This window comes from Malurus melanocephalus, unplaced genomic scaffold, assembly GCF_030028575.1.
Source record: "Malurus melanocephalus ecotype Western Australia unplaced genomic scaffold, MMel_1.1 scaffold_259, whole genome shotgun sequence".
Taxonomy (NCBI): domain Eukaryota; kingdom Metazoa; phylum Chordata; class Aves; order Passeriformes; family Maluridae; genus Malurus; species Malurus melanocephalus.
Window position 1 is genome coordinate 411,900 of NW_026623491.1, and position 26,845 is coordinate 438,744.

General features: G+C 42.2%; 1 protein-coding gene across 1 annotated transcript in view; it reads right to left on the bottom strand.

The window, feature by feature from the left end:
• Window positions 1-2,031: 2,031 nt before the first annotated feature.
• Window positions 2,032-26,845, bottom strand: part of TEAD4 (TEA domain transcription factor 4) — a 54,052-nt gene continuing 29,238 nt past the window's right edge. The window contains exons 5-14 of the mRNA XM_057375841.1: window positions 23,054-23,118; window positions 22,335-22,397; window positions 18,431-18,565; window positions 17,562-17,605; window positions 16,921-16,976; window positions 16,039-16,169; window positions 14,912-15,085; window positions 6,573-6,713; window positions 4,958-5,110; window positions 2,032-2,287 (exon numbers count right to left, since the gene is read on the bottom strand). Coding sequence (XP_057231824.1) covers window positions 2,174-2,287; window positions 4,958-5,110; window positions 6,573-6,713; window positions 14,912-15,085; window positions 16,039-16,169; window positions 16,921-16,976; window positions 17,562-17,605; window positions 18,431-18,565; window positions 22,335-22,397; window positions 23,054-23,118 — 1,076 coding nt within the window. The 3' untranslated portion in view covers window positions 2,032-2,173. The remainder of the gene's footprint in view (window positions 2,288-4,957; window positions 5,111-6,572; window positions 6,714-14,911; window positions 15,086-16,038; window positions 16,170-16,920; window positions 16,977-17,561; window positions 17,606-18,430; window positions 18,566-22,334; window positions 22,398-23,053; window positions 23,119-26,845) is intronic.

The following is a 26,845-nucleotide window of genomic DNA, read 5'->3' on the forward strand; positions in this document are numbered from 1 at the left end:
TTCCTAAGGGTCAGTCYTTTTTCTTCCTAGTGAGGTTTTATTTGCTTTGTTGCCTGCTCCATGCATGGTTCAGAGATCAGGAAGGAAATTGCATAGGGCTGAAATAGGCAGGTGCAGCCAGGGTGYAGCCAGTTGGTGCTGTTCATACCTACAGGGCCAGCTGGAGGGGCTGCCAGGTTTGCAGAGATGTCATTAATTCAGTCCTGGGTGGCTTGGTCACCTGGCTGTGACCAGCAATWGCACCCAATGGATGGGCAAGGGCAGGCTGTGCTTGAATGGATTTTTCATGTGTAGCATGGAACAGCAGGTATWTCAAGATGCTTTCTAGGTGTTTAAAGTATTTGGCTCCTCTTTCTCCAAGCTTGGCTTATTCTGGTTACCAGCCACGCAGATCTTATGGAAACCTGTTGGCATCTGTGTTCTGTATTGCTGCTTGGAAGTCAGCTCTTTGTCTTGGAGAGAGCAGGAACTTGGTGTAGATTTTGCTTAATAGATGCAAGCAAAATTTCTGTTCTTGTCCATCCACTTTTGGCTCCTGCATAGAGAAGGTTAACAGCACTAGCCCWGCAAAGCTGTTAAAAGTAGCATCTGAGAATGTAGGGTCTGGAAGATTGGGAGGGGAAAATATATGGAACATTTTTCCCATAAGAAAAAAAAAACCATCCTTCTCCAGCTCTGACTGCATGGCAACATCTTTGCTATCCTCCTTACCCACATCCTTTCCTTCCCATGCTTCAGAGCACAGTCTRTGAGCTAGACACAGGGCAGGAGCAGAAAGGTTCAGTGTGCATGGTGGGGGTAGTATGGTGTCAGCTGCTCYCTGGTAATGCCTGGTGAAGACTCAGCCCTGTCAGGGACCTCCCACGTGCAAATGGAAACCCACACTTTTATATTACAACAGATCAACAGGCATGCAATGGCTTAATGAGAAAGTAAGTCAATTAATCCCCCTTCCACATTAAATTGATTGTCCAGRCCACAGGACTCTGCTTGGCCACCCAATAAATTTCCTGTTCAGTGGCTGCCAGAGCATGATGCAAACCACCTCTTCCCTCAGAGCAACATGAATGGCTGCATCTTTCCCCTACATCAGCAGCATTGTGGGGACCAAGATTATTGGCTCACAATGGCTCCTGAATAGACAACCTCAGTTTACAAGCAGAGAGGCTGTGTTTGATCRCCCTGGAAACCCAGAAAGCTGTTTCCACTTTTCTCTCTCATCCTTTTCCTGCAATTTGCTGGCCAAATATCATTCTGTGCAAYACTTGTGCACCTCACTGTCCGCAGCTAACAGGTGGAACAATTTGAYCTCTGTAAACAATTCTTTTGCTGCTGTACAAGAACACAGTCTGGCTCACTGAACATTGGTAGCTGTGCAGGGAGAGCAGAAGCAAAAGCAGCAAGAATTATTTTAGTCTGTCAAGTCATAAGACTTGATACATAGAGGAAATCTGATGGGCAAAACAACATKATTTAATCCACCTGATTTTCTAAGCATAACTTCACTTAAAAGGCAAAAGAAATGTTGGTCTTGCTATCATGCATGGAATAGAGGGAAAAAGTAACAAGGCTCCTACAGAGGAAGGCTGAATGAGCCTGTGACTGTACAAGTGCTGATGTGGACAGCTGGACAGGCAGCTGTGCAGGATATATGTGCAATCCCTATACACAGGCACGTGCCCACATGTGACTGACACCTATATAAATGTATGGTAACCATGTCTGTGCATGTGCACTTTCAAATGAATGACACTCACACTCAGACCAGGTGTAGCATGAACRTTTTCTACCTGTTTGTCCGTGGTCCAAGGTGTGGAAGCTGCTGCCATTGCCATTGCCCTACCTGCATGCTCGGGTGCATACTCTCCTTTCACATGTGTGCTCACAGCCTGGGTGTGCACTGGGGRCAATGCTTTTCACAGGATGTTGATTGTGGAGAGACCCTTAAGCAGTCATTGGCCTGCTTCCTTGACTCCAAGGCTTTTTCCCAATTGCACAAACCTGGAGATAGAAACTTCACTCYATCAATCACAAACCAGCTCAGAGGTATTTTTCTGAAAATACACAATATCTGCAGTTTATTTTTCAGTTTGGTATGGGGGGGCAGGGGTTGTTCAAGCACAGATTTTTTTCTTAGACATGCATTCCATGGACAACTCAGGGCAGAGAGTCTCTAGTCCTTCACCAGCCGGTAGATGTGATGTTGGGCACCRTGGTCGCTAGTTGATACTTCAAATACATATGCTATGCACAGCAGGGTCTCCTGTGTGTCCCTGTTTGTCACAACCTAGACAGAAAAGGAGAAGAAGCTGAAATGGCAACTGCTATTTCCCTGCTTACGTATTCCAATATATATAACATAAAGCAAAAATTCTGTAACAAAGAACAGAGAAGTGCAGGATTGATACACAGCTTGGCCACAACAGTTCCCCATCTGTGTGCCCACACACCACAGCACTGTTGCAGCATCAGATCTACAAAGCAATGAAGAGACAGGGAGGTGAGCAGAGTCCACTGTGGGGAAAAGTCCACTGTGACCAAGAAGTGACCACATCAGTAGAAGCAGCACCACCAGGTCTTCTACTCCCCACGCCCTGGTGTTGCAGATTTCAGCAGAGGGAAAGTGTTTCACCTAAAAAAGCTCTTTTTGCTCAGTTTGTTTGGTATGGAGAGGCCCCCTCCTGTGGCACACCCACTCCTGTTCACATATATGTTGATGTATCACAGCCACAGTTTTTTCCTCCATCTGCTTCTGGTTCTCAATGGCACAGACAGACCCCAAGGATTAAAGAGTCTCATTTAACATGAGACTTATAGATTTGGCTCCATTACACTTCCCATTCCATACACTGTAGATGCTGGGAGAAGGATTGCTGCTACATTATGCATTCTTACAGAAGCTCCTTTTTTCCCTTTTTTTCCTATGGCCCTCAGGACCCTTAGCTTCTCTACAACGTGACTGTCAGCAGCATGGTGAAGGAGCAGTGTTGTCCCAGTTTCTGAGGCATGCACTACATGGCAGAGACAAGAGAAATATTGCACTCAGAACTCTTAGCTCAGCTTCCCTCTCTCTGTCACTGYACAGCTTTGCATATTCTTGTCACCTGAGTTTCTGCCATAGTTTAAGTTTTCTCCTGCTGGAAGAGACATATTTTTATCAGCAGTAGCACCAACTCAACTGCAGAAGAAAARCATTCCAGCTGGAGGCTTGAACTGTCAAAAAATCCAATCATTCTTGTGGAAACAGAAAGAAAATTGCTGGTTTCAAATTTTCCTATTAATTTTAGCTGTCTGATTTCGGTCTACTCTGTTTTCTTTTCTGACTTCTTATTTGGKTTTGCAGTTGGACTCATTTCTTCTGAAAGATGAGGTGAGTTATACATATCCAGGTGTGGTAAGGCATCAGACCCTCTTCTGAAAAATGGGCTCTGAAATCTTGGGAGTGCTAGATCTAGAGCAATGTGCAAAGCAAGATACTTGTGGGATTAGGGATATCTAAGGGTCTAGAAAATKATATAGACTTTCCTCAGAGTTGGTAGTGGGGATTGAGGACTACCAACATGCACTACATGATGCATTTTTCAGCTCCCCATTGGGGAGTAGGGAATGCTCAGGCTGCTGCTCAGGAAGCAGCACCTTCATCTTGCACAGAACTGCAAGGCAGGGTGTGCCAGCACCCACATGGGACATGYTTCAGTGACAGAAGGGAAGGACATGAGATTTCTCAAAACATAAGGGCCCAGAGGAAGTATAACTATGTGACAGCTTTTTTCATAGAATTTATAGGAAGTGCTGGYCTGACTGAGGGATGAAACATGCAGAAGGGAGCTACAGTGTTCCTCAKTATGATTAGAGCACACAGGTCTTCCATCTCTCTGTCCCTGCCCCTTTCACGTTTTTGCTCATCTAAAAGAATTCTCAGCATTTATACTCCTTATTTCTTCCAGATGTTCAAAATCTTAATAAAACATGAAAGAGCAAACTTCTTAATGCCYTGTGACATATATTATTAACCTTATATTTTATAGCTGATKTATCTGAGCCACAGAGCAGTGAAAKGAGTTGCCGCAGTTWTCCAAGATCTTCAGAGAATGGAATGAAAACCAGTTTGATTTCCAGTCTTTCATACAGCCACCAGCACCTCTTCTACTTACCCAGCCTCAGGTCCTCTGGGTGAGGATCTGTGATTCTTCTTATAGAGGCAAACACAGAATTCATTAGAAAAATCCATCTTTTAAGCTGTCTTCCCTCTTCCCAAATTGAGGGTGCATCTGAGCCTGGAAAGGCTCCTGGTATAACAAAACACTAATGCAWATCCAGTTTCTGAAGCCTTGTAGTACTGACCAGCACTAGTACTAACTAGTACTCTACTAGTACTGACTAGTACTCTACTTACTACAAAGATGTTGCAATGATTCAGGTGTCACAGAGTTTCCCTGCCAAGTGTCCCTTCCTTCATGCAGTCTCCATATTCTTTACAGATTCAGGATGGTCCTGAGGAAACCACTTCTTCCCCCCTGCACTTCCCCCAGTCTGGTGAGAGAACCCTTCCCACAGAAAAGTTTTATAGCCACTCAACGGTGTCCTTGCAGTTTTTTACCTTGCAAAAAGGGCCAGGCCATGGAAAGGACCTCAACATTTGTGAAATACTGGAGTGAAAACATTTCCTTCACTGACTTTTGCATCATTCTCCTTCCTTCATCTCTCTGCCTCCTGAGCTCTCCCTTTATTTTTCTTTTTATCTCTCTCCTACTCAGGTCTCTCAAATTCTTTTGCTGCTCCTCTGCATGAGTTACTACAGCTCCATAAATGGTCTTGAAGTGCAATATACACAAGAGACATTAAGTTCAATTAGATGCTGAGCCATAAAAGGAAATCTGCTTTGGCTCTCAAAAGTGAATTCCTGCATGGCGCTTACATGTTGCCAAGTTGCAGGGAAAACAGTTGCAAGTCCCACCTGTAAGATAGTGAAGTTCTCCAGCACACTGTTCATCATATACTTCTCAGGAAGGTGCTTGAGTTTGTGGATGAAGTTGATCATGTATTCGCAGAGAGGGGAGCGGTGGATGCGGTAGGAGTAGTGTCCGTTTTCGTAGCGTGCATACTCTGTCTGCAATGCAAAACACACAAGGGTCATGKGGGGCTACGCTGTCACACTGGTGACACTAACCACAGAAAGGGACTCTTTCTGTGAAAGAACAGAAAAATTACAGTGGTATTTTTAAATCATTTAATTAGCAGTGACTACAGGACTTCACACCAAGGTCAGTCCCCTTAAGTGCTCCAGTTTCTTCAGCTGGATTTTTTTTTTCTTTAGAACAGTGGGTTCCACTTTATGAGCAGCAAAACCCTCAAGGCCCTGTGAAAGGTAAACTAAGGAACACACCAATTGTCCCCTACACTACAAATCTGCACCTCTACTGGGGAAGTATTAGGTGTGAATGAACTGACAAAACTACTGCTTTAGCAAGACCAGGAAGCTCTTCATAATTAGTATTACTATGCTCAGGATGCTTTATAACTAAGACTTTAAGCCTTCTGGCACTTGTAAGAGAGAGCATAGTATCTCTGCTTTCCCTTAGGAGAGAGTCTGGCCAATGTTAACAGAGAGGGATTTTTTTTTGTTCACATTAACACCTTAGCTCCTATACTTTTCATCATTCTTCGAACAGAAACTGAGGCCATATTCTATGATTTCATAGCAGACCATTACATGCCTGTAATGTCCTTTAACCCCAGAAGCTTGGTCTCCCTTCCTGTGCACCATGACACCTTCCTTTGACCTCTCTATCCCATCTGCAAATACTTAACCAGACTTCAGGCATGCCTATCATGTGATTGGAGATGGGTTTTAGGGAAGGCTGCACCTAGAACTGACTGCTGACAAGAGAACAGCTGGTGTTCTGCACATAGATGCTTCTGYATCTGAAAGCTCCTTGAGAAACAGGGTAGCAGGAGGCATGCCAAAGCAGCTCTTCTAGCTGCTTTCTTACCTGTRTTCTTAGAATGTGGTATCAAAAAGAATTTCTCCAGTGCTAGTTATGTGCACAATTCTGCAGTTCCCCTGTGGCTCAAGCTGTAAGTGTACAAGCTCCTAGATCTAATAAAATCATAAGACTACAGTCTGTAAATTATTACAGTGAATTAATAGCTATAGTCTGTAAATGAACTGTTAAAAAGCACTGATGAGGGTGAGGTGTTGCTTATATGTTTTCACATTTCTGGACTACAAAACAAGGGGTCTATGTTTCCTAGCTTTCCTTTGCTTCACAAAACCCCCCAGGAAATTATCAGAGCTAAGAGTCTTAAGTATTTACATGTCCTTGGAAATGGAGATTTAAAGGAAAAGCAGCAAACACTGCCAGATCTTCAGTGAAGTTCTGAGAAAAGGCCATGTTGCAGGCTGAGCTATCTTACATGTGCATGTCTCAGAAATCATAATTTAAAGAGTTTCATCCCCCTGACAAGAGGCATGATATATATTTTGCCTTGAGATATGTGCAGGATACAAATATTTGTAGTGATAAAGCAGCAGCCAGAGGGAACCTTGCACACAGGTGTCTTTTCCTTACCTCTACTTTCTCTACCACTTGCTTTCCAAAGGAACACACTTTGGTGGAACAGGTRATGACCATGTTTTCTGGGCTCTCATATTGGCTGGAAACGCCATAGAAAGATCTGGATTCATCTTCAATATTGGTATTCAAATCAGCCTGCCAAAAGAAAAAAGGGCAAAAAAGTTTGAGATGGTTATCAGTAGATGGTTGTGGCATTTTCTTGCAATCATCTTGTGAGGCCAAGACAGTGAAGTATTGAAGTGCCCCAAGCTCCTTAAGTAGACYAGTATGCATCAAGCAAGTGGGAGAAATCTGAAGAGTATGCAATAAAATCCATTTCCACTTCAGAAAATGATGGTTTGTGGATTTGCATACACAATGGGGAAATCTGGTGGAATATCCTCCTAACATTAAGAACATATGACAAGGCTTGGAGGTACWCACGAAGCATGTGGAGAGCAGAATGCAGAGACAGCAGTGCAACAGACAGGCCAGACTGGGCTGGCTCACCAGGGAAGGAAAATAACAGTAAAGCAAYAGTAATAAAGTTTTGCCACCCTAGGAATGTAGGGAAGGGAAAAAGAGACAGCAGGGAGAAGGAATGTGTGAGTACATACACACATCAGGCTCAGATACTACAGTATAAAGAATGTAAGTAGGATGCCACATAAAGGATGTAGGTTGCTGATGGATCCAGCCCAGTTACACCCATCTCCATTAGCAGCCACAGTTTTCAATTGTAGGTGCCTAAGGCTGGCCAACCGAAGCCTCCTGTCGGRACCGAAGTCCTAAAAATCCTGGCTGTCTGAAGCTTCCACCAGGGGTCATTCCAACCACAGTTATGAAAAAAAGCAGCCGTTCCCTTAAGCTCTGGAAASACAATGGGTGTGTGGGAATGCCCAGCTCGGCTTCCTCCCCTTCAGAACTGAAAGGGCAGAGCTTCCCTGTGCTCCACAAGCYCAGGTGCTAATTTACATCAGCATAAAAGCAAGGATTGGTTCCCATAGGCTGCTCCAGAGCATTTTATCCTTCCAGCTGAACTAAGGGAAAAAGGAAACTGAAGAGCGTTCCTGCTACAGTGGACACAATGTGAATAGGACAGCTTTAGACACCATTCCAGCAGGGTTTTCTTAACCAATGTCAGTGAAAAGTTTTTTATTTGAGATCTAGAGCAGCACTAAGGACAAGCAATGCTAGCRTTGGAACTGAACCACCATGATAATAAATTCCCCTCTTTCTTTGCCACACAAAATACCTGTCTTTTGCCACCATGAGATAATAAATACTGTTAGCTTAGTTGTTTTAAGAAGCAATTTCACAATGGATTTAGGTTAGTCTAGAAAGTGACAGTCAAGTTTTCTCCCCATCTGTAGACACRGTGAGCTTGCTGCTGCCTTTGTCCCACCAAGAAAGATGAGGCCACAAAGACTGCCTATTTTCATAGCAACACAYACTCGGGTTGGCTTGAGTCTCTTGAGAAACTGCACCTCAGAGTTGTAGTTTGATGATGCCAGGCTGGTCCTGACCCCAAGAGAGAGCAATCTCACTGTTTCCCCATTTTTCCTGCACTGGCACACATTTCTGTAGCTGTGTTACAATACTCACTGAGGAATTGCTCAGTTAGTTCTCAGTGGGATCAGTTCCCTGTCCCGATTCAGAAACACTTGTGTGTGACACACACTTGTATGTGTGTTCAAACAAAGAACATGTGTTGGGAGGCTGGGCAGCAACAGGGAAAGCAGAAGGCAGGACAGCTTCTTCTAGTGAATTGTTATGGCCATGCTGATATTAAATAACTATAGTTATGCAGCTATTTGTTTTGTCCCACATATGCACCTCCATTAGACAGTAGCAGTGTTACTCTGTTCTGGTTTAGGTTTTTATTGAATTACTGTTAACACAATACTTTAATACTGTAATACTTACTTCCATGTCAATGCAACTAATGTTCTGTTTATTTCACCCACACTCCAACTGTCTGAATAGAGATTAATTTCTTCACTTCTCCAAAGATGAACTAGACTAGGAGCCCTTCACAGTATTTTTCAGCTATTTCCCTTGGGAGTGGTAAACACAGTGTATGGACTCGAGTATGCTCTTCCAATATAATTGTCTGAGTCAAAAAGAACAAGTGATCAAGGCTGAAGAGGATTGGTCAGGCCACTACTACAAAACACAGCAGAGGCTCTCACTSCAGAACCAGACAAATATTTTCAAGGTCTCACTAGTAAAGTTAAGGTAATGTTCTCCTAAAGACTCACTGGTAAAATTAAAAAAATAAACACAGTCAATATGAGGCAAAGCAGAAAGGTGCTAGTTCCTCTTGATAAGAAAAGCTTCATTAGCCCTAAGAAGCCACTCTAGGTGCCTCCACAATTTGACAAGTCTCCCCTCAAAAGCCAAAGTAGAATTTCACAGCCAATTAACATCTAATTAGTCAACATTAATGGCAGAACTATAGTAATACTGTTTGAATTAGGGAGTCATCACCATTCACTGACATTATGTATATCAGGCTCCTGCAAGCTCTGTTGCAGTGAAGCACTGGGATCAYGTTGGAGCTCTCCTCACATTTACAGTGCACTTCTTATTTTAAAGCTTGTCCCATGTGATGGGCTAGGACTGTCAGACAYGGAGTGATCAGTCATCAAGAGCTATCTACCAACCTATTGTCACCTCTGAAGATCTCATAAACATACATGGAATTTCAGCAGCTCCAGGGAATGATGGTAGTAGCTTGCTGAGGGCTCCAGTTCACGTTTGCAGGGGAATGGAACTGGAGCACCCCAGACACTGCTGGCCTTACAGCTTATTCAATTATTTACAGCTTATTTACTTATTTACAGCTGTGGGTGCCCACATTCTCAAGGAAGGTACTGACCCCATACCAGAGATGATTTAGCACACACATATCTGCTCTTGAACTGTTTGCAACCTGGTTTATTCATGTGAATGGAAAATAGCAGTGGTGTTTATGAATATAAGACCAAAGAACATCTCAGGAGCAGAGCTCCAATCTCTGAGCTTTCCGTGCTGTGGAGATTATTACCTACTGAAGGGAGACAAGGCAGGAAATTGAGGAAGAACTCTGTAATCTGCCCCAGCCAAGTTAACTTCTGAATGTCAACAGGACACTGGGGTAATTCATGAACCAACGCAGTCAAACGTCTCAGGATTGCATGAGGACAAGACCATAATGATCAAAAGAGCTACTGCATTTAGCTTAAGATCTGAAAACACCATGGCCTTCATGCCTAGATTCCTATGAGCTCCTCACAACACCTAGACCATCAGGACTACAGACTACAGCGCCTCTCTGGAAAAAAGCACATCCAATCCTGGAGCGAGCAGAGGTGAGCAGAGACAGGTCTGACTTACTGTGTTCAGTATATTCCACCCTTAAAAGAGGCAAGGGAATAATAGTGACTATGATTCAAAGGAAATTCATCTTCCCAGAACTTCATCAAGCAGGAGGGCTAATATTCACTTTATAGACTGGGAATGCATGTACACGTTTAATGTGTAACTGGAAATGACTAGAACCTAGGTGCCTCAACTCCTCTCTGGCAAATATCCTACAAATGCCCTGGCAAATGTCGGAAAACAAGTGAGATGAGCCTTGAATGCATTTCTTACACCAACCTAGGCATCCAAAGGAGACACAGGCAGGATTTAGGGAAGTCTCACTGAGGGCGTTGAGCTGCCTGACCCCCCAGACTCTTACTTGCCACTGCTAATACAGGGTGGAACTGCTGGGGCAGCAGCAGCATTCAGACTGTTGGGTGGTGTCCAGCATTCAAACAGCTGTTCTCAGTCTCTTTTACAGGCAAAGGTAGAAGATCAAATAATTGAGGCATGTTACAAGCTAATTCTGACTCATGAGCCACCAACTGGACCATACTACTTTATCTGACAAAGTGAGGGTTCTTGCTTTCTGTCCAAAATGTTCTAGATGCAAAAATCGGTGCACGTGTGGCATGGCAGCAGTCTGATGTGTCTGSGATGTGTTCAACTTACTGTGCAAGCTCAGCACAGATGACACACTCATCCACAGCTCTCCTGATGACTTCCAAACGTGCTGAAACTGCAATCACTGAGATATCTGTGATATAGCACATCTCAGAGATCCACAAACTGTATGCAAGAGTGATTCCACCTGCTTGGGGGGAAATGTCTGAGATTTCCTCCCTTCCAGAGAAGTAAACAGAACGTTTAATTACCTACAAGACAAGATTTCTAGATAGAAGAGAAGGGATTTGTTCTGGGAAGAGCACAGTAACCCTCCACAAGTATTACTTTTTTTTTAAATGTTTGTGGTCTGAGTCTCTTACCAACTGAAAACAGCTCTGATGAGCTTAAATGTATCATGGCACTTCTGCGACCCTTGAAAGAACTACAGAAAAGCTGGCATTGTGCACTGTCCTAACCATATATTAAGCCAAGATTTTTGTCTGCTTTTTAGTGGGAGTGAGMTTCACAACTGATAATTGAGGAAGGCCTCATTCCTACTAGGATGAGCATGTGAATCAAAATTTTTCTTTGAAAATCAGCCTTCAGCTTATCTGAAGCAATGACTAGACAAGAGTCTAAGTGGCATTAAATGCCGTGAGAAACCATAGCTTTCCAATACCATGCACACAGGGCCCATGTGGTCGATGGAAAGGCATATGCTGAACAATTCTTTCAGAACATGCCAAAAGTTGAGCCACTGCAGATTCAGCCTCCAAAAAAGAAGGAAGGGAAGAGTTTCCAAGCTAGCCAAAATAGCCTTGCTAACAGTACAGATAGCTAGAACTTAGCTAGCCCACCATAAGATTGTGCTATTTTGACATCCATCAGGTTGATCACCAATGCAGTCTTTCAATCYGCTTTTTGCTGTCAACAATCTCTATACTGTTGAACACTGTGGGGAACAACTTTGGTGAAAGAAGTGCCATTGGCAGAGTCCCCTTACACATAAGGCAGCAAATGAAGGTRGTGCTGGTGATGGCAGGTGAAATCAAAGTGCACAAATATCATAAAATTCTCTGTTTCTAGCTGCTGTCTTGTTCACTGCCTCAAAAAGGAATACCAAGAATGGACATGGAGACCAAACTGCCATTCCTTGCTCTCCAGGCAGTTTCTGCCAAGTCAGGATTAGAGGCATCCAGTGGGCAAGACAGGGTGCTGAGGGCTATTTGCACTGCTGCTGTTTGAACTGGATTTGCTTGTGACAGGAGAGAAGCCAATGCAGGACAGCAGTTTCCAGCCCATCCCTTCAGCACTTTCCCACMAAAGTATATTTCATTTAGCTGAAAGAAAATGCTCAGTGATTTGATGGCCTATCACCAAGAAGAAATTACTGCATATATTCTTCACCAGCAGGACAGGTGTCCCCAAGAAATTCCCCTGATTCATGTCTCTACAGATGGCTGCTCTGTAYAAAGTACTACCTGTCCTGAATTCCTGGTTTGTGATTTTCCTTCTGTCTTCCATCCAGAGTTTCACAACTTCTGAAAGCTCCAAGATGCAAGTGCACCCTCCTACTAACGTGCAAAGCCCTGAGAACGCCTCTTCCCCAAACTATTAATAMCAATCCATATAGGAGGAGTTCACGGGGAGAAGCAAGGAACAGGTGGCAGAGATAATATTAGCCTGKAAAAGAGCAGGGCTGCCACTGCCCATGTGTTGGGAGTCTAATGTCTCACATTCATTGTCGTGTGCTAGAATGCACTTGGAGAACAGAGAAATGTCACACAGATGTCATACACGGCTTGCCAACCCAAGTCCAAAAACCAGTTCATTATACCAAATTCCCGATGCCAAAATCAAGGAAGAATTGCAAACACCGCAACACTGCTTATGTTTTAAACTCATCAGCTTTTAACTCTTAGCTATTGTAGAAATAATTTAAAGCACCTTTGAACAAACATGAATAGCTCTTTTTCAGTCATACTAGATTCTCAGTGCTACCCCTGATGTCATGGAACCCCAACTCTGGTGTTTAGAATTAGGCTTCTGGTGCATAACAGATCATCTGGTATATTCAATGCTTACTGTAGCAATGGCAGGCTCATGCCTCAGGTTCTTCAAGCCTAAAATTGCATATATACAATCCCAACTTACTCATTCCTTGTTTTTTTTTAAGTCTTTGTCACCTGCAACCACAACTTCAACTCAGAACCTCTGAAAAAACAACCATATCTCCATGTCTCAAAACATCCYCTCAAGTATTTAATTCAACTCACAATTTTATCCTAAAATGATGCTATTAATTCAACAGTGTAGTAATTACTTTATCCAACACATCTTTGAACATTGATAATATATTTATATAGTTGTCCAGAGCTATCAGGCAGCAAAATGAAAGAGCACCCTAGCACAAACTGCTGCAAAAGTATAAAAATACAGAGGGATATAAAAATTTCTGCTGAAATCTAGTTTCTTCCTTTTTTTTTTTTTAATCATGTTCCCTCATTGGTCAGACGTGTTTATTTATTTACTTCTTAAAAGCCTTAGAAGCTTTCATTCAACCAATGACTTGACTTGTAAACTTCGCCTGTTTCTAAGTGACAACTGCAGTGCTGCCACCAATGAACCCTGATGTTAACACCAGGTGGGATTCTACAATGCAAGGGTACCAAAAAAAGAATCASAAAATAAAAATATCAAACCAAGCCCAGAAATATTACTGTCCTTACAAGTGTAGAGTTGCAGAGCTCCACAACACCATGTACACATTGGAGTAAAGATGTTTCAAATGCTATCTCTTTAATCAAGCCAAATTCCAGTGAGCTGATACCCTCTGAACACCAGACACCTCACATGGGAACAGAAAGAGCACAACTTAATGACATTGCACCAAATAAATCTTTTAAAACCCTGATAGAGGTTGGTCTGATATGGTGCACAGGCCACATTTATCCTTCTGATATTAAAAACCAAATTATCACAATCCCCAAACYGAACCACAAAAGCAGAAAAGCACATTGTCGATTTTGATAAATAAAATCTCAGCTGCACCAGATCACAATTTCATTATGATTTGTCTCTCTTCAAGTCAAGGAGTTCAAAGTGTTTTATTCTCTCTATGTAACATCTCCCTCCAAGCTCTTCCTTTCTGTTCTTGAAACTTCCAAGCACAAAAGGCAATCACAACCTTTGAAAGAGTGCCCTGTCAAGGAATACTCTTCTCAGCCAGGTGCTGTTGTCTTTCCCAGCCAGAACAGAGCTGATCTTTCACCTTTGGTTGTGACTACCCAGGCGGGCATTGTGGTACTTTGCCAGGAGCTAATCCCATGAAGGGTCCAGCTCAGCAGCACAGAGAATGCAGGCAGCAAAATGATGTGTCCCCCAAAATCACCAGCAACAAACACTCCAAGCACAGGCACTTGAGCAGCAGACTCCCAGCCAACATTCTCCAGCTCATTTCTGGAAAGGTTAGGCTTGGGACAGCTGGGAAGTTGCATCTCAAGGCACTTAAYTCTTCCTTCTGAAAGCACCAGTCAGGAGGCTTTCTAGCTCCAGTTTGCATGAAGAAAATGAGATATAAAAGCCATTTCTTATCATCTCACTCTGACCTGAAGTTGAATTATGTGATAAACTCARGGTGAAAGGCTCCAAATCCCATTACACATTCCCTCAGCCATCTAGCTTAGAACTGCCCCGAGCTACTATTATTTTTAATTTTGTAATACTTATGATAATATCGATSACCAAAGCTATTTTGTTTGTACTTTGAAGCACAATGGCAAAGTTTTTACAAATTTGTTCTAAATCACGAAAATCCAAATTGAGTGAGTAAACTTTTGCCAGGCTGATTTCTGACAATTTACCAGAAGTCATTTCAGTAATATATTATCAGCATAATTTAATTTCATTGTATGTTTCTCTTATCTTTTGCTCTGCCAGCAGCAAACATGCATCTGTAAATTATTAGTACTTGGATAACACAAATTGCAGCTACAGAGGCAGGAGAAGAAATGGAAAAGTATTGCTTCTGACTGATGAGTTATACAACATTGACAGAAGTGAGTGCGTGAGAATATGTAGGGAATAATTTCCTCTGAATTCTTTGCTTATACATAAGTAAAAATTCTAAAGGGCTCAAGTCACCCGTAGCAAATAAAATCTCTAGACAGTAGTCAAGAACAACTTTACAGATGGACAATGTGAAAGATACATCCTGCTGCAGGCCAGAAAGTGTGCCTTATGTGGTCAAGAAAAGATCTTGGTGAGGTCATGGCTGAATTAAGTTGCTTGCACAGGGAAAAATGTGTTGGGTGGCAGCGCTTTTTTAATAGCCAGCAAGGTCACCACTTTAAAAGCAGAAACTTCATAACAAATGGGTACCCTACAAAGGGCCCTTCTCTTACCCAGAATTTGACAAGGAAGAAGGCATTAGCTGGGCCCCTTTCAAAGAGCTCCTTCAGGCCCCCTTTTTTCTCAGGGAACTTGTCATAGATCTGCCGGATATCCACTGCCTCGAGGTAGGGGTCATTGTAGCTGGGGCTTGACTGCCCAATGTGCACGAACAGGTGTTTGTTATACTGCAAGAGGAGGAAAAACATGGAATTAGGAAATTGCTCAGCACCATTCAGTATGTTCTGAACATTCATTGTCCTTCACAGAAGACTACTGGAAGTCAATRAAGATTTGATAGCATTTTCTAAAAGAGCAGAASAAATCAATAGAAGTATCTCTGCTAATTCCAGCTCATGCTGATCTTTCCTTCCTACCAATATATCGATGCTTCTTCCTTGCCTAAAACATTTTTGCTGGGTTTTGACTTCCTACATTCACTCCTAAACCATTTACCCATGCTGCTGCTCTATAGTCTGAAATAACGTGAGATACAGAGCGTGACCTGTGACAGGTCACTCAGTCAAACATCAATGCTCGTGACCTATAGAGAGCCTGAAACCCCACAGCAAGGTACCAGCCAAATAATAATCTTTTCTGAACTTTCCTATCTCAGCCCATTACCAAAGCATATCTCACGATGCAGAATCACAAGGTTTAATGAGACACACAAACCTTTTTACTTCACTTTACAGGTGGCACCATGGAAACACATGGATGCACATTCATCCCAGTTGCCCCCAAATCTACGTTCTCAGCACACCAGAGAAACACATGGCTTTATGTGATCTTTGCAACATCTGATTTTGGGTTCTGTATTGGATTCTATGTTACAAGGCTGGATAGGACAGCCAGAATASCCTGGCAGGGGCTTATGACCTCAGTGCCTCGGGCTCTGGTGCCTGAATGTCCATGACCCTGGACAGGGAGGCCAGAAGCACATTGCACAGAGCTGGATATATCACTGTTTATCCTCTRAGAGGAGGATAGCTGGTGTTTCCCAAAGATACCTTTCTACTCTCTGAAGAGCACTGAAGCAGGTATTTCCATACACATAGATTGGAATACAATATTCATGATGAACTGGAGCTGTCTGAAGATGCAAAATTAATCAGGGGTGGAAGCAATGTGTGTTTCTTACTGTGTCTTGGTCTTGTTGTTGTTCCAAGAATGCAGAGAATTCTAACATCCAAAGTTTGGAGCTAGCAACCCTTCGTCCTTGCCAAGCTGGTGCTGATGGGGAAGGTGAGAGGCCAGTAGGAGACTCAAACCCTAAGCACACAGGATTTACATGATAAATTAGAAAAAAAATGGCAATAGCTTTCCAGTAGAGCACCTGCTGTCAAAGCTGACTCAATTACATTTTCTTATGGCTTCATTCATCATGCAAAAATAACATTCACAAGGTCCTTAGTCTACCTATGCTCTAAATGGCTTGTCAGTCATGCTCTGCTGAGACAGCACTGTCAGAGCAGGTCATGATRTAACAGATGAACTACCCGGGTTTGACATCAGAGAAAACATGTTCAGCATTTTAAGAGGAGTAGACAGAGCCCTGAAGGGGCAGTGAAATAAACTGTTCAGGGTCAGAATGAGGTGTCACCATTAACCTCTCAAAATGGGGGAGCTGAGAAGGAAGAGACATTTGTTATTCTACTCAATGAAAAATTAGGAAGGCAATCATGTTACGACAGAGAACAGCGTTCTAGAACATGAAGCATGGGGGAAGAGCAGTAGGGATATGAAAACTTTTATTTTCTGCTGAGCCAGGAGAAAAAAAAAACAAACAACACAACCAACATAAAAGGAAGAAAAGTTTGGTAAAATAAAATAAAATTTAAAAGCTTTATCTCTCTCAGTAAAAGGATGGGAACAGGTAYTGAGAAGAAATCATATAAAAATAATCTTTGGCTCATTGAAATGTTTCAATAGGTAATTTAAAAAAAATTCTTTCAAGATTTTTAGAGCATTGGCTGTTTTTGAAATACAATTTCAAAGGAAGCAGCTACATTTCCTTACCTACCTGGTAATGGAAGCGGAGGYTGTACAGCATAAGGCTGTTGAGAAAAAGGTTTCACGCTACAGAAATACACAAAGAGATGYGTTAATAAAAATCCAACTAAACAAAAAAATATTTTTACCAACTGTTTGCACAAATTAGATCAAGTATTTGTTCTGAGGCAGAAAGTGGCATAAGTGCCTTTAGGAAATAATCTTTTTGTGTGGGCAAGAGAGGGTCATAGGGAAAGACTCATAAAGCAGTAAGGGACCAGGGCTGCACAGATTAAAATTCCCCTGCAGGTGTTCAGCAGGTCCTCCCTGCAGATTTGTTTTTTCAACATCTCTATCAGCCTCTTAATACGCTGGTGCCCATTTATTTATCCTTTCCTTTCAGTTACAGGTAGTTTTATATCTGTGCAAGCAGATAGAGGTCTGGGCTGGRTGCTCTGAAAAGTCTCAGACTTTCAGGCCCAAATTCAGAGATGTTCAACACACACAATTGAACACAGCATTCAGGAGAGTTCAGTTCCATTTTAATACTACTGTAAGGAAGATGAAGATCTTAGCATTTCATATTTGTTGTAATAGCTAATGGTGTTCCTCAGGCATCAGAGAAAGCAGCAGAAGCAACTCTTTAGGATGCTCACATGAAGAAATACTTACTCCTGGGAAGATCCAGCTTGGCCTGGCAAAGCTCCTTGCCAAAACTACAAGAGAACAACACATAGACAAAAGTCACCACTCTTARGACAGAGATGAAAAGAAAGGCTTGCTCTTTTCTGAGGAAACAAATTGCAAGCCCACAGACTTTTAAAGATGTGAATGAGTTATCTCTTCTTTCTACCTTCCTGGTTTCATTCTTGTGGAAATGCTGACTGGTCTTTTTTTTTTTTTTTTGTTGTTCTACACACTACTATGCAAGAAACTGACCCAAAAGTGGTCTTTAATGTTAAATATCATGTGTGGACTTTTTGCCTCCATCTCTAAATCTTTTATGATGCTCCCTCTCTTGGAAGGATCATTTTTCCCAGGAAAGTTTCACTGGAGAGTATTGGCAGAAATTAATGCTCAGCAAAAGTTCACTAAACCCAACTCATAGGTATGGGGATKCTGACAGACCTTCTTTATGAAGGATTTTATGTAAGGGCCATCTGATCTAAGTGCTGAGAATGAACTTAGGAATTACAAGCTTGAGAAAAGGATGGCCCAAACAGATTTATTCCAAAATGCTGGACTAAGAAAKTGATACAGACACTTAAAAACATTTTGGGCAGATGAAAATCCAAAGGAACTGATTGTTCTCTCACTTGTATCATTAAAAAACATACATAGTGAAACTCTAACTGTTTTATATCAGTGTGAGCAAAGAGTAGGATAAAACTGTTGAAGCCATATGACAGATTTATTCTTGAGAGACAATGTCTTTTGGCCCATTCTGTCTCAGTTCTCAGGATTTTCCTGAGCAGGTCCCAACATATTTTCAAACATTTGAGTGTCTTCTCAAAACTCCACCAAGACACTGATCCACTCACCCCAGAAACAGCAGGGTAGGCRGGTCGTGGGAGACCAGGCAAGGCCATTTTACTATGGAAGGCAGTTGCAGAGATAATCTGGGCAGATGACATTGTAGCCATACTCTGCATGGCTTTATCTTTAGCTGCCTGATCCTGTGAGTAAGGGTAGAAACAGAAAAAACACGATTATTATAATGAATAACAAATTCCCTGCTCTAATGCTCTATAACCAGGATTCTCATCAGCCTCTCTGTAGGGAAAAAGCATCTCTGAAAACCTGGGCAGCAAATTCACCAGTAACTAACCTAAGAACTCTTCAAAGCTGTAAGTCTTACACTCATTACTATGGCTGCAGATGTGACTAATCATCCTTTCTGAAATGCTGGTTTAAAGACTGCCAAGCATTTATCCTTTCTGGGATAGGGATAGAAGTTGAGGATTTTCAACCACACAGCTGTAAAGTTTTGTCACGGAAAGTACACCCCTAATTGACTCCTATGTTTTAATAATTGATAAGAATATTCAATGGGAAAGACTCTTGATTATTAAGAAAAGGAAAAACCTCTGAGAAGGTCACAAAAAGAGATTGCTATCATCACTGCAAAAAAGTCTGCCTCAGTTTGGGACTGCATTAGTCTCAGGTAGAGTTGATCATTTTATTCCCATCTCCAGAGAAACCTGAAACCTTAAGAATCTCCAGGGCACACGTGCAGGGACATTGCTTTTTGTATTTTAACAGGRCTGTAGATTTACACACATTTTTTACAGGCAATGACAGTGCAACAACGAGTGGGTCTGAGGTATGTATAAAACAAATAGCAGTCTTCATTTCTTCTTTCAAGGAATAAATAGACAAACAGAAACACTTCCCCACATTCTGCTTTTCCTCCTACATCTCCTACAATTAATCTCCATCCTTCAAACATTCCACATTTATCTGTGTCATTATAATCACCACAGAAAACACAGAGATTAATTCATAGCTTGAAGGAAGTGCTGAAAGAGGTACAACAGCCCTTGCTGTCTTCTTCAGGAATTCTCACTTCCCACTTGCACTCACTAAACTGCAGCAAGTTCTCACACTTAGGCCTCCATTCTTTCTAAACCCTCCAATCTATCTAAGGTTTTCTAAAGTTCAAAGCCCAGGAATCCTAATGTGTCTAACAAAAAAAATTGTGGAGGAGGCGTAAAAAAAATCTCARTAATAGATGCTAATGTTCAAGAGAAATGATCAGCAGAAATGGGCAAAACTTATGTATCTTTTTTTTACAGCATCTGTGACTCCTGCCAGTACCATTCAAGCAAATGGAAGAGAAACATTTTAAATGCTGAGAAAGTTCCTAATATTCTCCAAAGCTATGGGATAGTTTTTCAAAATCCAGATTGAAGGATTACATAAATACATACATTTAGAGGGATTTTTTTTCATAACATACATAAGGACCATTTCCATGTGCCATTGCAGAAAAGGGTTTTTTTTCCTTCCCTTATTTTTTCACTAGAAAATTGTATTTGTCTACCTGAGTTTACGGGGAAGATGCATTTACTTGTGGAGGCATGAAAGTTAAAATATAATATAACATAACTGGGAAAGGAAAATATTTTACTTATTAACCCCTGCTGTGTTTTTGTTTTGATTAAATGCTTGACAGACTGCTGGAAAGAGCATGTTTTTTGAAAAGACATCTCCTTTCTGTTTCAGCTAACAGTTCTGTATTCAAATATTTCCAGAACAACAACAAAAAAAAATTTTAAAAAGCAACAAAAGTTTTTACCAAATATTTGCAATGTTTGTACCCATAATAATGATGATAGCMGTTTATGATGATGATGATAATACCAACATAGCACCATGATTTCCCACTCTTTTCCTCAGAGCAGCTGATTTCTGTTAGCCACCCAGGGCATAGAAAAGCCACTGACTTTTGGGAACAGACTTCTCTTCAAGCTTTACCCTGTTTCCCATCTCTATCTATTACAGACACAGTGCACACTTTAAAAAGATACCCCACTTTGTGTGGAGACAGAAGCATTGAAGTGACTGCTCTGAAAAGTCATGTAGCTGCTCTGATCTCTAKGATATAAACATGAAAACATGCACTTGCTATGGAAAATGAACAGTGATAGGAGAGCACTCAGCTGMCAGCAGGACCTTGGAAGAAGGACAGCAGCTTTGGTGATTTCATTTCCTTGCTCTATGGAAATGGCCAGCAAAAGCAAAGCAGTAAATGAGTTGAATCAGTGCTCCYGACTCGCCACTGCAGGCAGAAAGGCACAGCCTTTTCCTGGGGAAGGGCTCTCTGCAGGCAGCTGGGCAGAGCTCACAGCATGGCCTGGGCAGAGTAAAAGGGACAGCAGCCAATGGCTCCATGGAGCTCCCCGAGACACCTTCGCTCCCTGAGAACAAAACCGGCCGGCCCCGGTGAGCTAAGTGGATACGGGCTCGGCTGACTGGCTTTTCAATCATGCCCAATCCCAGAGCTGTGACACACAAGGAACAGCATCAAGGTTACAGATGTGAGCAGCAGTGAGGCTTTTAACACCCCGGGCAGTTGTTGTTTCCTGCTCGCTCTAACTTGCCTCYCCAGCAGGTCTCCACCTGAATTGACCATTTAACAGCACCACAGGATTCAAGYTTAGGTAGCCCTACCTGGGTGCACTGAATTAGATAGTTGTAATTTGTGGCTCCTTCTCTTTATCAGAGCAGCTGGAAACATGACAGACTAATAAAAGAGACAGCACAGTTTTGTAAAATGGGGCTGGGATGCTGGGAGTGCAGTCATGGCTTAGAGGCAATCACTGCTTGCAATAGGGCTGCATGCACATCAGCRCCAGGCAACACTGAGTGCCAACAACTTGCTCACAGGACAGTCCATCTCCCCTTGARCCCAGTAAGGAGATGCCCAGACAGGCAAGAGGAAGCACATACTAACAGCCATTCTCTCAGCAGTCAGGGACAGACTGCGCTGTCAAGATTTTGTCACCTGGAGCACGGAAGATCAGGGAAGCCAACACTCTTCCTTCCAGATTACTTATGGCCATAGCAAACAGAAAGGTCAGCATTCACCTTCCTACTCTGGCTGTCTCAGTGAAACATTATGAGGCCCAGACCTCACATCCTGCTCAGCAAACCCTTTCTGGATAGCTCACATTCTAACAGGGGACACCCTCTCTTGCAATTGTCACATACAAACTTGASCTTCTCAGCATTTCTGGCAATTCAGGCTGAGCACATAAACTATTTCTCTGCATCAAATCTGAGTGGAAATAAATGTCAAGAGCTTCATCAGGCTGATCTTGGAGCTTTTCCTATGGAAAGGGAAACACAGCTTTTCTCAAGCAAGTATTCAGTYATTTTTTCTTTCTCATTAGCTCAGGCCTCTTCAAATCAGGTCTGAATTAATCAAGGAGCAAAGTCTATTCAGTTGGCACCATTTTACCTGAGAAAATGCCAGCTGGCTTCATTGCTTCCTCTCAGTGGACAACTCCACATCACTACCTCTAGCAGAGTAGTAACTATAAGGTCACCTTTTCCCAAGGCCACCACAACACCAGGGACTACCTACTTGTCAGCATTTGTAACCATAAACTCCTCCTTCTCAGGTAAACACTCTTTGCACATTCCTAAGTCTAAGGGTCTTTCAGATTTGAATGACAACAGCACAAACCAGAGGCAGAAATAAGACACATGAAATTAAAAAAAGTTATTGTCTCTTTATTCTTTAAATAGAATTGCTCCAGACGTCACAGAGCTTCAACAATAATGAATGTTTGCACAACATTTCCTGGGAAGAACCTTTTCCTCTCCAGCTTACTACAGTTCAGTGACTAATCCCAGGCTTTTTTTTTTTTGAGGCTATTCAAAGACGGAATAGCTGATTTGGAGGGGCTTGTGTGATATTTTAAGGGATACCAGTCATACCTTGAGCTTGGCTTGGATCTCTCTAGCTTTCCGCCTTGCCAGGACCTGGATGTGACTAGATACCTGCAGTGAAAGACAAAATCCATCTTGATTCCAGAGGAATATTTGGTAGSTCCTTATGGAAGTAAAAATACTTCAGGCACGCTGTGCAATGAGCAGTTATTTAGGGTTGGGGTGGGAGGGACTGGGGGTTCAATGAGCTACTTTTATGAACATAACTCCAGTGCCATAAAATGGGGTGGAGGGCCAGCAAAGAAGGGCCATCTAAAGCAGGTCTAGGCTGCTTAGTKCTTTGTCCAGGACAGCCTGGGTAAWCATTCCCAATTACAAAGATTGCTTTTCCATCTTGTGCACCAGGTATTTYCAAAATCATCATTGATGTTTTGTCTGCCTGGGCTGAACCAATAATCTTCATGCAGAGAACCACTGATGTTCTCTGAAATATTCTTTAGTAGGCCAAGCAAATAAAATCACACTTTTTAACAGSAGAAAAATTTGTGGGTCCTGATGTGACTGGGAGACATGAGCATTATAAACCTATAGGTAAAATGCCTGAGCTGACTCCTCCTGTCTTTCTTATTAACCAGCTCAACACAACCTCTTTCCAGCAAAGTCAGAAACTACCAACAAATGAGCAGCAAGGAATTTGTTCTCATTAACCCTTCTAATCTCTAGTGGTCCAAAGAAGCTAATGCTTAGAGGAAAARCTCTACACTTACCTGTTTCCTTGTGCGTGTTTTCCCTGTCCTCAGCTTAATGTAGCGGGCAATCAACTCATTTCGGCCTGGAACAGAGAAATAATGTGAACTAAAGTTTAGAAAGCAATGATCTCAGTGAAAAAAGATACAGAGAATTCCACTGTTTTTCTGGAGGAATCAGCAGCAGGGTGGTTCTGTCACACTGTTTTCTTTCTTAGAAAAGAACTTATTAGTGCATGTGGTGGAAGTCTGAGTTTTAGGAGCAGTCTCCTATGGCATCCCCATCGGCAAACTGACAAAGTATGGGCTAGATAATTGGACAAGGGGGTTGATGATAATTGTCTGAATGGATGGATGGGGTCCCAGTTGAAAATGAGCTGACAATGAGCCAGCAATGCACCCTTATGGCAAATACCAGTTGCCAACAGGTCAAGGGGAGTGATCCTTCAGTTCCACTCAGCACTCTTGAGGTAACATCTGGAGTATTGAGTCCAGTTCTGGTCTTCTCAGCTTGAGAAAGACATGGACACATTGGAGCGAGTCCAGCAAAAAGTCAGCAAAAAATATAAAGAGACTGGAGCATCTTTCATATGAGGAGAGGCTGAGAGAACTGGGTGTGTTCAGCCTGGAAGGTCTCAGGGCACTTTTTAACCAATAATAAAAGAAATATTTGATGGGAGGCAATGAAGGGAAAAAGGGAGCCACCCTCCTCTCAACAGTGCCCAGTGAGAGAACAAGAAACAACTGTCACAAATCAACATGCATGAAATTCTGACTGAAAACAATTCAAAAAAATAGGAAGCAAGAATAGGAAAAACCCAACCTTTTTTTTTGCTATAAGGGTGGTTAAACACTGGTACAGGCTGCCCAGAGAGGTTGCAGAGTCTCCATCCTTGGAGGATAGTCACAACCTATTGGACTCTTCTTGAGCAGTAGTGCCAGATGAGGCAACCTGAAGAGATCCCTTCTAACCAAAAGGAGCCTGTCATTCTTTGTAACTAAGCTAAAGAAAATTAACTACAGTGGGGAAGCACATGGAACCAGCTACACAGAATTTATCAGTGTGATATGATACAGTGAACTACAAGCGCTTTCAGGCTCCCGCAAGCACACCATCCAGGTTCCATGCACTGGCTCTCATGTATCAAATCTAAGCAGTCACACAGATTTTATTCTCTTCCTGGAGACAGAGGAATAAAGAGCAGAAACAAAAAGGCAGCRCCTACACATCTGAACTCTGGGCTGGTTCAAGGCAGAAAGCATGACCRAAAAAGAGCAGGCCTGCAAAATAATATATTTGTGGTGACCACAGTAGTGGCATGACAGTACTGCAATAAAAAATTGGGAGTGGGAGCTGCAAGGCTTTGAGACATCTTGATATGGCTGCAAGTGTTTGCWGAATGAAGCAGGAATGAACCGGGAAGCAAAGCCACAGCTTTGTGTAGTTTCTTTATAACAAAATTATAAAACCCCAGTATTGTCTGTGGAAAGTTTGTGGGCAGAGAACTTGTACATTAGGACATCACAGACATCAAAAGGCAAGCTGTAAAATCAGTATTAAACTATCATTATTAACTATTCCAGTAGTTTATTATTCCATGAAAAAGCTGTAACTTGATTTTATTTTAAACACTTATTTCACTCAACCCTGAAATAAAATGTACACAAGGAGAGACTCTGTGCTGAAACTGACCACTCAAGCCTTTAGGGAAGGACTGGCAAAGCCCTTAATTCCATCTGCTTCTGAAATGAAAGAAYGCAAATGTCCATGACTGCCGTTAGGCCATGTTCATGAAACACAACCAATGCACACACAGGCAGCGGTATTTTACATGTACAGATCTTAATCTTTTCCTAATGGTGTCATTATGCCAGCCCTCCTTATTCCCCTGGAAGAAGAAACAGCTCTGTAGCTGAGAAATCRGCTCCAGCTCCTGTAAACACAAATTAGGAACCGTGTCTGTGCCAGAAACACAATGCCCTGCCATGTTAGCACTGACCTCTCCAGATCCCACAGTTTCAGCAYTAGCACAGTGACATGCCCAGGAGAGTTTGGTGGGAGCAGATGCTGCTCTGTCACCTTCCACCTGGCTGCTCTTCCAACCCGTGTAAACCATTTTCACAAAGCCGAGACCAATTACTGGCAACACACATCCACGCCACCTTCCTCTAGTGCCAACAATAATATTTATGGCTTCTCAAAGCTTCCATCTGTTTGGACATGGATCCAAGCTGAAAGGTAAGAAACAACTGAAGCGATTCTTCTCAGACAGATGCCGCCATTTATGAAATTTGAGAAGGACTGTAAGGCATATGTTAGAGGTGGGAAATGTGCTGAGCAAAACAAGGCACYCAAACCTTGTTATCTATAAAGAAGAAGAAAAATTTTTGCACAGAAAGAGGACCTTTTGAGGGGCAAGGGGAATGAGTTAATGGAAAAGAGAGGAAAAACTAGCCTTGAGAAGAAGTRGATGTAGGGAATTTCAGGTGAACTTTTAAAGGGCATATATCAAGCTATAGTGAAAATTTGAACACACAGGAACTCTCCAGACATTGGCTCAGTTATGGGTCATCCTTGCAAAACTAATTTTAATGGATTCTCAACCTGATACAATAAATTTTATGGAGCAAATTAATATTTGTAGTGTTTCCAATTAAGTAAAGAAATTACCAAGACTGAACAGCCTGACAAAGYACTATTCAGCTTCAGCAGTAAGGGSCTGCAAGGGTAATCTGTATGATAGGATGCCATGAACAGCTCTGTKTCAGTCACAGTCAATTCCAGCCATCTCCAAACTGGATGAAAACAACAATCAATCCATCAAATCCTCCATCAGTCAGAGGAGCACAAGCTACCTTCGCTCAAACTTGTTTTGGAAAGGTCAAGAGCCAGTAGGGATGGCAGACACATGAGGAGCYACAAAAGGAACCACAAAAGCCATGAAAGGAGACGTGAGAATGCACAGGAGAAATACAATATATGTAAAAAGATGGATTTGGAGAAAAGGAGGAGATATGTGGTAGGGGRCATTCCTGAGTATATGGCTGGAAAACTAATCTTGGGAAGGGTTGCTCCAAGACAGAATACTTTGAGGCAACTGCAGCATCATGCCAGAGCAGAGACAATCCTGAAAGAACTGCAGCCCATTGAAAACCCACGTAGAGAAGAGGAGAAGCAAGAAACAAGGAGCACCAGAGGAGAAAAAAAAAAAAAAAAAAAAAAAAAAAAAAAAAAAAAAAAAAAAAAAAAAAAAAAGCAGCAGGAACTGGCAGAAAGAGACCTTTACACAGTGATGCCAATCTCCTGCGTCACCCAGCTCCTCATCAAAGGAATTAAGAGGGACTGAGTGTTAAAGAGAACAAAAGAAGGGAAACAGAGTAGGAAGCAGGCAGGAGAGACAATTAACTGTAGTCAAGCCTGGGAAAGTGGGAGGTATTTCCATATGTGTGCATTTAACTGTTTGAYAACAGCAGCAGTAGAAACTGCAAAGTTCTCTCAGGCCTTGTAGTTCACTGAAAAAGACTAGTGGGAGGGGAAATTATTGCACAAATTGCAGACATTAGACGCCAGTGCAGACATTCTCCAGGAAAAAACTCTACACAGAGAGCACTTAATGGCGGATAAAAAAAATTTCTAGTTTTAGAATTCACTTCCCAGTCACTAATAYCTCTCACACACTCTTCCTATTCCAGAAGTGTATCCTCACAGTTGGGTTAAAACAGAAAAGTAGCAGGTTGTATTAAGCTAATAAAGGTACTGGTAGCACTGAAAGGAAAAAAAAAAAAAAAAAAAAAAAAAAAAAAAAAAAAAAA